This window comes from Adelges cooleyi, unplaced genomic scaffold, assembly GCF_023614345.1.
Source record: "Adelges cooleyi isolate 19-005CV unplaced genomic scaffold, UGA_ACOO_1.1 ACOO_flye_CR_arks_rails_tigmint_CR_PRNA_30, whole genome shotgun sequence".
Lineage (NCBI taxonomy): Eukaryota > Metazoa > Arthropoda > Insecta > Hemiptera > Adelgidae > Adelges > Adelges cooleyi.
In genome coordinates, this window is record NW_026095971.1 from 21677767 (window position 1) to 21688415 (window position 10649).

The 10649-nt window shown below is 27.1% G+C and overlaps 1 protein-coding gene across 1 annotated transcript; it reads left to right on the forward strand.

The window, feature by feature from the left end:
* Positions 1-625: 625 nt before the first annotated feature.
* Positions 626-9476, forward strand: LOC126838860 (exportin-4-like). Its single transcript, XM_050573624.1, has 21 exons — positions 626-834; positions 899-1004; positions 1628-1803; positions 2461-2568; positions 2673-2792; positions 2908-3064; positions 3267-3391; positions 3480-3637; positions 3744-3918; positions 4673-4939; positions 5060-5231; positions 5322-5499; positions 5603-5762; positions 5852-6024; positions 6155-6323; positions 6441-6734; positions 6797-6977; positions 7064-7182; positions 7901-8122; positions 8233-8325; positions 9082-9476. The coding sequence occupies exons 1-21, from the start codon at positions 778-780 to the stop codon at positions 9274-9276; spliced, it is 3405 nt and encodes a 1134-aa protein (XP_050429581.1). The 5' UTR covers positions 626-777; the 3' UTR covers positions 9277-9476.
* The last annotated feature ends 1173 nt before the right edge of the window (positions 9477-10649 follow it).

Genomic DNA, 10649 nt, shown 5'->3' on the forward strand with positions numbered 1-10649 from the left:
AATATATTACAAAAACCTTTTCGTAGAGATGGTTTTTTTCATAAAAGATGAGGAACAATAATTTTTAAAATTGGTTTAATATTTACAAAATAAGAGCCATTTAAATGAATAAAAAAATAGCTATAATTTTGTGTGCGAAATATAAAACAAAGAATGGTCACTAGAATTATACCACTCTAAACAGTCCATAAAAAAAAAAGGATTAAAATTCTAAAACGAATAGGTTTTCTATTGCAATAACATTTCCAAAATCCTTATTAGGAATATTTTTAAATAAAACGAGATAAATATCCAAATGTCAATAAGATTTACAAATACAATATACATTTATGGAATTGCAGTGTGACTTTACCATTTTCTGTGCGAAAATCTATTAAGCGCAAAATAAATACATATGTATACTTTTAAAACATAGTACAAAATATAATTTAAAAAATAAATAATAATTTTAAGGAGCATTTATATACTAAATGACGGGTTTCCACTATATTTTATATAACCGCTGTTATGGGCAATCTGTTTGTACTATAAATCAATCTGGTTACTAGTATAGGCCGCTCGCTTCTCCGTGTTTCATACGCACAATTGATAAGGTGATATCAGTTATTAATTTTAAAAATATCAATATTGTGTTATACGTGAAAATGTATGTCCTATTTTCACACGGTGTACGAAAATTAGACGTTCATTGAAATAATGTATGATATTACATTTATTTTTATGAAAATTTGTTGATATTCTAAGTACGATTTTCGATATTAAATCCAGTTCACAAAAATGGAACAAGCGCATCAAGTACTACAAGAACTCGAAGCTGCTGGCAGAGTTATGCTTGTTAGTATTTTTTTTATTGGCATTAATCAGAAATTATTTATTTGATTTTTTATTCCTTGGGTAGGCATCGCCTTCACTTGTTTCCAATGAACAACGCTGTGCTGCTGAACAAGTATTCATGAATTTCCGCAAAACAAACATGCCTTATTCGATATGCCGTTATATACTTGGTAAGAATTAAAATTGAATTTGACTAATTTACATTAAGTTGTAGAGTTTGTCTATTAGGTATGAAAATATAATTTATATAAATATTTTTCATTTGAGTGTATTTATCGTACTAACTGACTTTGCTTTATCTCGGATTTGAGTACAATTTTTGTTTCCTTATAAATAATTCTATTTTTTTTTTTTTTTTTTATCACAAACCTATGATGATATCTTTACTTAATTAATCTAGTACTAAGGTTTATAAGTTATATTTTTGAATAAATCACTGTTTAGTATTCTAATAAAGAAGTATTCAAACAATTACTTTTATTAATTAATTATTTATATATTATTCTAAAATTGGAAATTATTCATGCATGCGTATTATATTTGTTCTTGCAGAAGATATAAAATAAAACTGGTGGCATTTCAGATACTATAATATAGTAATATATTATATTTATTCAAATTTAAATAAATTTACTAAAACACATTATAAAAGCTGTGTGTATAAAATTAATTCTTTAATGATTTGAAAAATACTTTTAGACAAATACCTTTTTTAAAAAATTGTTGTGGACATTACATTAATTTATATACTTATTTTATCATTATTAAAATAATTCAAATATTTATTATATAGATTGCAGTAAAGTTGATTTTGTGTTGTTTGAAACTGTTGGTACATTGAGAGACGCACTTATTAGAGACTGGACTCTATTGTCTCAAGAACAAAAAAATGAACTCAGACAGTATTTGTTCCATTTTATCATGCAGGAAGGTAACATAGCACCTTTTGTTAGAGAACGAATATTGCAGGTAATTTAATGTTTAATACAAGTATAAAATAATATATTAACAGTTATTTGCTAGTTTTTAAAAAAATTTTAATAGAACTGGACTTAACAAATTGTTTTTTCTATATTTTTTTAAGCTTTTTGGCACATGTAGTTATTTTTTCAAAAAAAAAAAGTTACTGAATTTAAGCACTTCAATTTTAACCCATATTTATTTTCATGCCCTAAATTTTAAAGAGGATCCAGGGATACTACCCAAGTGCATACAGTCTGTGGTTGACCACAAGTTATAGCAATTATAAACCTTTTTATTGACTATTTAGTGGTTAATATTAATATTAATTAATAATTACTTATCGTCTTCAAAAGTTAGTGTTATCTTTCTATCGAAAGATTTTTTTTTTTTAAAGTTAGTGTTTATTATTTTCAGTTATAATATTTACTAAAACAATCTGTGACCTCTACTTTATTTTCTCTCAACTATATTCAGTCCCTAGTATGTCGGCTTTATTTCAATGGTCTATTGTTTTAGCTTTATTGGATGACTGAATAACTATTGAGTTTACAATGATTTTCTTAACACTGTTATCACACCATAGAAATATTATTTAAAATGTATTACTATTTTTAAATAAAAAATTAACTATAAATCAACAATTACAATTCTTTATTTAAAAAGGTAATTGCAATCATGATTAAACGAGGAAGCGTTGAAGACAAAGGTCGAGAAAGGGAAAATATTTTAAATGAAGTAGAAAAATTAATTTTCAATGGTGATCCAAAAAAGGTAACATATTGGTTATCAATTGACAAATCTATTTATTTATGGTTACGTTTTTCTAAGTCTTACTTAATAAAATTGTTTACTTTTATTATAATTTCTTGGCTCAGCAACAAATTTTAGGCTGTTCAATAATTTTAGCATTAATGCAAGAATATTCTACTACAGTTAAATCTACTGATGTAGGTTTATCATGGGAATCACATTATGCCGCTAAAAAAGAGTTTGAGGTAAATTACGAATTAAACTGTTTACAAAAGTATAGATACTTCTGTCATATTTCTGATTTGTTACTTTTAATGTTTACAAAAAAAAAAAAATAATTATTTGGTTTTTTTTTTACAGGCTAAAGACTTGAAACGTATATTTTTATTTAGTACACGAGCACTAAATGAAATGCAAAATCTTTCACAGCCGTTGTCATCTGACACATTGGCTGTTCTCAAACAATTATTAAACATTTCTGAAAATGTTTTAGTATGGGGATTTATTTCTACTAGCAATATCCTTTTTAGCTATTTATTCTAGATGTTTATTAATTAAAATAAGGAATTACATGGTATTATCTATTGATTAATAATAATTATAATCAAATTATAGCTAAATTGAATATGAGTTGTTGCTGCTATTCATATTGTTAATTTATGTTTAAAATTTGCAGACACTATCTAAAATTCATAAATATTTCTTAACTATTTGATTACTGCCTAAGCGTTTAGTGGGAATGTTTGAAGTAATATATAATTCAGAAAATAGTCCTACATTAAAACTTGGATCAGAATGGAGAGATATTATTACAAATCCCAGCACTGTTAATTTATATTTCCAAGTAATATTATTTGCAATTCAACTCATAAGTAAAATGATAATTTTATTTATATTATGTTTTCATTATATTTTATTAATATTAATTTCAGGTATATTGGTTAGTGCGGGATAATCCACAATTCTCTCATCACTGTATGAACTGTCTCGTCCAGCTGTCTTCTATCAGTGGCAATGTATGGGTTGATATGAACGAGCGTTTGGCATATATGAAAAATTATTTAGAAAATTTCATAAAATTAATATCTATGTGAGTAAAATATTGTGATAATTTATTAAATATGTTAACTTCAATGTGAAGCTGGAAAGGTATTTATTTTACAATCATTTTTTTTTTTTATTATACTTCTTTCCAGGGTCAAAGTCTTAGATAGAGAATCAATTGGTATTTCTACTATTATAAAACGAGTAATAAGTGGATATCCTCCTTCAGTTTTTAGTCAATTTCCTTCTGAACTTATTAAAAGTTTTTTAGAACACATTACCATTCTTACTTGCCAGTTTGCTGAGGGGGCTGCTACTGAAGAGAATGTGAGTTACGTCTTTATATTGTTATTTATGTTTATATTATTATTATTCAGTCAGTTTTAAATTCCTTTAGTCGTTATTCAAACATGATACCTGATTGGTCAGTTCTGTTTTAAGGGTCTATATATTTATATATATATATATATATAGACTGTTTGCAGGCTATTTTGCATAAGCGATAATTTTCTCGAAATTCACTTTTTAGCATATGCGACACTATGGCAAATAGATAGAACGCACTCCTGAAAAATAGGTTTTTGGCACTTATGCCATTAGACTGCAAACAGTTGATATATATTATATATATTATTAGAGTGGTCCTTTTATAATTTTTTTTTTTTTTTTGTGAAATTCCACATTAGATGCCTATTAATCGTCTCTATTTCCATAATTTTTTTTTCAGATTTCATCCCTTTAGTTTCCCTGTTTGCACGTAAAGTTTTTAATTCTATAGAAAAATTGTGTGAGGTATAATAATATCTTTAATTTTGGTTAACTGTCTAACTTTATTTCTAACTTTTCCTTACAAATGTATAAGTCAATTATTTAGTTGATGAGAATGAAGTGTAATTAAATATGAATTAATGGTTTTTTATTAGCTTTCTGTATTTTAATATCAATTCTCAGTTGACAAATTTGAACTGGAAAAATAATTTAGCCTATGTGACCCATTAAGGGCTAACACCACATCCTTCTAGGAAGAAAAGTTAAACATTTTTGTTGTTTGAATTTACATTAAAAACAATTTTTTTACTAGTTATGCCAAGATGATCAAATGTATTTTGAAGCATTTAACAATATTTTACAACCATGGGTGTCCATAATTACCAATAGTAACCAAGCTTTTCCTGAAGATGTATGCAAAAATGCATCTATACAGATTTTTAACACGTATTTAAAATGTCATATATCACCACCTAATGGAACTAAGACTAATATTGATACTGAGTTTAATATAAACGAAGAAGATGATCGTGTAGCTAATAAAGAACAACTACAATATATTGGAATATTTGGTAGATTAGTAAGTAACATTTTTAACACATTTAAGTATAGCACATTTTATAAATATATGCTATTTAAAATAAAATATATAATAGTAATATAATATATGTTCTTTATTATTAAATTATATACAAAATAGGTTCTGGAACACACCTTACCACTGTTGGTAACTTTAATAGAAGGTCAAATTAAAGAAATGCGAACAGTTATTGAGCACGTTCATAGTGGTGGAGGAAGTAATTGGTCAGAATCTTTTCAACAACATGTTGACTCAATCCATGAAAACATACATTGGATGTTTTTAATAGCAGGTATATTTATAATCAATACGTAATTCGTGGACCAATCACTTAGAATGGCTTTAAGTTGTATTTTTAAATTATGTTATTGTTTGTATTTAGGGCATGTACTTACTGTTGATAGTGAGGGTGAACCCAGTATGATTCCATCTGAAATTATGCATCATAGCATTAAACAAAGTAAGAAGGTCAATATTGATATGACACTAAAATTCCTTATGAATCAAATGTTAGTAATGGACGTTCCTGGTTCGGAAGAAGCTATAGATGATGTTGTCAAGTAAATTATTTTTTTAGAATTGACCTAAGTTAAACCTTGAAAAAAAATAAAGCATACATGTTAATTAATTATGCTACTTCAATTAATGTTTATTAATGTTTAGATTAGTGTCAGTTGCGTTTCATTTGTCAGAATTAGAAAAAAAGTTGATTGAAGCAAAAATGGAGACGTTTTGTAGTCCATTAGTAAGTGGTACTATTGTATGGTTTTTACGTGAATTTTCACAAGCGTATTTAATGCCTAATGAAACTTATTATAATGAGGTAATTTTATATTTTATCCTTATTATTTAAACTTTATAATTTTAAAAGGCTGTTATTCATAATTTATTTGTTTTCAATAATTTTTCTAGTTAAGTATGCCATTATTAAAAGCATTCGGTCAAAACACAGATACTGCAAATTGGGTATTAAATTATTTACTTCATAAAGTGAAACATAACATAAAATCTCCTTTGTATGTTGATATAAATCTTATTGAAGATACAGTTGGCTTATTAATTGCACTGGTAGATGTTAGACACAAGTATGTAGAATGTTAATGTATATTATTTATAAAAATAAATGTTCTTAAATCGATTGAAAAAAAGTTATAATGTAATTTTTATTTATTTTGTCCAATAATTAAATCTATAATTATTATATATTGTATGTAGAGCTGAAGTTGTTGTAAACTGTGAAGGATTTGGTCAACTTTTCCATCTACAAGAAAACGTTCATAAAGACCAGTTAGTTCCTGAAGTCAAACAAGGATTGTATAAAGCATTTTCATTAGTTGGAGATGCTTTCAACAATAAAGAAAAACAAAATGAATATTTTACAAGTGTATGTAAAAATAAATTTTGATTTTTTGGTTATATTACTGATACCTTGGCTATTAACTTAAAAATAATTTAAAATTCTAGTTTTAACAACCTTTAATTAGTATATTACTATTTTCAGGTATTAAATCCTACACTCGAGAAGTTTAAGAAGATAATTTCTAACGTAAACTTTAGGAAAACATACAATGAAGATGAAATTAGATTAGAAATAATGGATATTCTCCATAAATGTATTGGATTAGCTAGCGGAGCAGTAATAAATACAACAGACACAATATTTTCTATTTTATATCCGACTCTGAATGATTTTTCAATGCTGATTGGCTTATATCATAATTATCAACTGATTGTTCATTTGATTCTTCAATTCTTTTGTGAGGTTTCAAAAAAATTATTATGTTTTCTTAAAATTGTAAGTATAAGCTCTATGTTTATAAACAAAGTGTTAAAACTCATTAATTTTTTTTATTTCAGGAAGAAAGTGATAGATTTTATGGATCGTGCTATCAATTAGTTGATATGTATGCTCGTTACAATATTAACAGACTTTCATTAGACTCTGATGCTGAAGATCAGTGTTATCAAGATCTTTATATTTTTTTAGACCTCCTTACTCACATTATGTCTAAAGAAGTTCTGGACCTTAGTTCTGATGGTATAGCTAAAATTCTTAGTCGTTTTAGTTATTTAACTATTCCTATATTTAGCATTAAATTTGCTCTTATTTGAATTTTTTGAAAGGTAAAAACACTAATGGAAAAACAGCCGGGGATGTCTGTGTTTATGGACTTCAAATAATTTTGCCTTTGATGACTATTGATTTATTGAAATTTCCTTCATTGTGTTCTCGGTACTATAGAGTAAGTATATGTCATAATTTCTAAAGAATTGTATTCAACATTAATATCTTAAACAAGGTTGCATGTAAAATCACTTTTCCTTTAATTATGTCCTCGTTAAAATCATTTGTGTAGTATAAAATAGCATTTTGCTTGATCATCTGATAAATGTTATTAGCTTATTTGACATGATGATAAAAGATACTCAATATGACTTCTTTGAGTAACCTTTGGTGTTGCAAAAAATTCAAAAAAAATTTCTTTTTTACTATATGTGTTTCAGATTTACAGTTTTTACTAATTTGTTATATTTCAATTGCTTGTACTGTTGGATCCATATTTGCATGATAGTTTAAAGGATAGTATCGTATACCATAAAAATCTAGTCCACTGATTTAAATAGTATTCCCATTTCAGCTTGTATTTTTTTTTTAATTCATTATTTAAAAATATGCTCATAATGAATTTATAAATTCAAGAAAAAAAACCCATTTGAACTAATTTATTATTCTTTTTAAATTTAATATCAATTAAGTGCTTTGGAATTGTTTTGTTTTGCGGTTTTATAATTTTCTTAAGAACTGGACTTAATGTATAAATACAGTCAACAAAAAATCCTGAATTTTAGAAATAAGCGTAAGCTTGAACTATGTAAAAGTTAATAAATAATTGTTAATTTGTTACCAACAATATCTATGAAAAAAAAATAACTGTGACGGTATTATTTTATTGATTACAGTATGTTTCCTACATGTGTGACATGGTACCTGCAAAATTGTGCATTGATAATGTTGAAATTTTTAAAGGCGTATTAACTACAATTGAATTAGGATTGACTATGTTTGGACATGAAATTACATCATTGTGTACAGACTTCCTACAAGCGTCTGCTTCATTTTTGTATAGCAAAGAAAATTGTACTTTATATGAAGCATATAGCTTATTGAAACCTTTTCTAAAGGTAATAAATCTTATTTTATATTTCACAAAAAATTTTAGTTATATGCTTGATAAATATTGATGTTAAACTACCAATGTTTTAAAATATTTTTTTTTATATTGATTGCATAGTTTTTAATGGAACTTATTATTTCGTGCCAAATTAGTTCAGACGCGTTATCAAACATTGGCCACGTACTCTATACATTGATATGTTGTTATCCGGTAAGATTACATTTTAAGTTAACATTAATTATTATGTAAAGGCACTTCTCCTTCAATGTTAAAGATTGGATCCATCACTCCCATAGTAGAAGCTTGCGATCCCATAAATATTTCCAATTATTTTCTTATGACTACTCTGTCATATTTTGACACACTTTTAGGCCTGCCGTCAACCATTGGTTGGCTGATGAGCAACTTAGATTCCGACCATGAAGATCTACTACCACCTGTAATCTAGTTTTGTCTACTTAAAACAATGAAGCTATTGGTATTTACTATCTACTGGATGTCATTTACACTGACTTGTTGCTTTAACTTGATTTACTCTAACCTGGTAAAGGCACTTAACTCATTGTTGTCCTGGCTTACATCTTATATCATTGACAGAAAGTAATGGTCATAGACATTTTTTTTCAAACCTCGCCAATTAAATTGATTGTTCTTTTCTCCTATCATTAATCGACTTCCGCGTACCAACTTTTAAAACACATTTTCATATCTCCTTCATAACCCAGTTTTATACCTCTAATTATTATGACTCAACTTCTTTTATAATTTGTCTTGAATATCCTATTTTCTATTAGTTTATTTTGAATTCGCTCTATTGTTTAGTAATCAAGTTGTACATTATATACTAATTCCATTTTGTTTTTGGGATCGCTCTGTATTATCAATAAATAAAAAATTAATTAATTAACATAAAGTTGATAAATATTGAAGATAAAAATATTTATTACTTGCCTTAAATTTTTTCAGGAAGAGTTTCAACAAATATCTATGCAGTTGATTACCAATCAAAACACTACTTTAATATCTGAACGTCTAAGAAATGCCTTAGAACTACTAACCAACAATATAGAATTCAATGGACAGCGTATTATGAAATGTCGTTTTAAAGACAATTTTGACAGCTTTTTGACTAATGTACGTGGGTTCCTATTTATAAAGTGATAAATTATGTAAATATGTGTTATAATAAATAACCCGACATATATTTTTATCCTACTGGAAGTTCACGTCTCTTTCTGGTAGTCTTGTTAGCTGACAAGTATCAGAAAAATAAGTGTAAAACAAATTTTGAGTAAGTGTATGCTTCGTCCAGACTGTGTTTGCTTTTTAATATATTTAACTATGTTTAGTGTTTTCCTGTCTTTTTTGTAAATACAGCACTTTATTATAACGGTACCTACGAAAAAATTATTTGTTTTTTTATAAATCAATTTTTAAAATATTAAAAACTGTTAGTTCCATAAACCATGTTAGGACCAATGACTTGCTTGTGCAGTCCAGCGGCCAGCATTATTTATATTTGAATGGGCATATAAAATATTTAAGAGGACATTATACCCCTATTTATTAAGGAGTTAGGTAGAGGCAATTTTTTGCAAAATCTTAATTTAAAGGTTAAATTGTAATCTGTGATCTGAACTATTTTTTGGTAGTTAATTTATTTTTCGGACTATTACAGCATCCTACAGCGATTTAAAGAAAAATGTCTTCTAAACATAGCTATGCGGAATACGTTTTACTCGGTCAATAGTTGTTTAGAGCAAAAAAACCTATTCTAAAATTAATATAAATGTATTATACAATTATAACTAAATTTCGGAGACAATGCAATATCCTATTTTGAAAATAATATCATAAAAAAAGTTAATCATTGTTTTAAAAAAGTAAAAATTTTAATTTTAAATATTCAGTATTAGGTTTATCAAAAAAAGGATATGAAATTGTCTCCAAAAATCTTGTCATCTTTCGTTTTTGTTGTAAGTATTTTATAGCTCTATAGTAGGTGTGTTTTGGACGCTAGATAATTGGGCGTATAATGTAGTCAATTTACTTAATTTGTTAACGCGATATAACCATAATGTAAAAAAAAGTCAAGAATATCCACACTTCATACAGATACATCAATAAACATAGATATGTCCTGCTCTAATCCACTATATCTATAAATTCACCTTCATAATTCCTTTATACTCCTCCATAATTCTCCATAAGCCTTGTGACACTTGTCGCTCAAAACGTGACGGACAAATTTTCTGAATGACCCCCAGCCATAAGATATATCCGTGTCAACACCTATTGGCCAATGACCTCGGTAGTTGAGGCCTTTTATTACAATAAAAACAAAAAGTCTACCTAATTGACAAGTACAAAAGTATGCTGCAATTGAAATTAAAAAAAAAAATCCCGCCATTTTGATATCTTCTCAATCAGTAGTGGCTGCACTGTACAGTGCGAATTCACATTTATCCGTGCAAGCCTGAAGCGGCGGGCGAACTGGCCGCTGCCAAGATCGCGGCGCGCAACCAATACAATGC

Excerpts from the sequence above, each read along its gene's own strand:
- LOC126838860 (XM_050573624.1), top strand. The coding sequence starts at position 778 with ATGGAACAAGCGCATCAAGTACTACAAGAACTCGAAGCTGCTGGCAGA. Across the intron at positions 3,392-3,479 it reads CTGTTAATTTATATTTCCAA|GTATATTGGTTAGTGCGGGA; the intron begins GTAATATTATTT and ends TATTAATTTCAG. Across the intron at positions 6,025-6,154 it reads CTGGTAGATGTTAGACACAA|AGCTGAAGTTGTTGTAAACT; the intron begins GTATGTAGAATG and ends TATTGTATGTAG.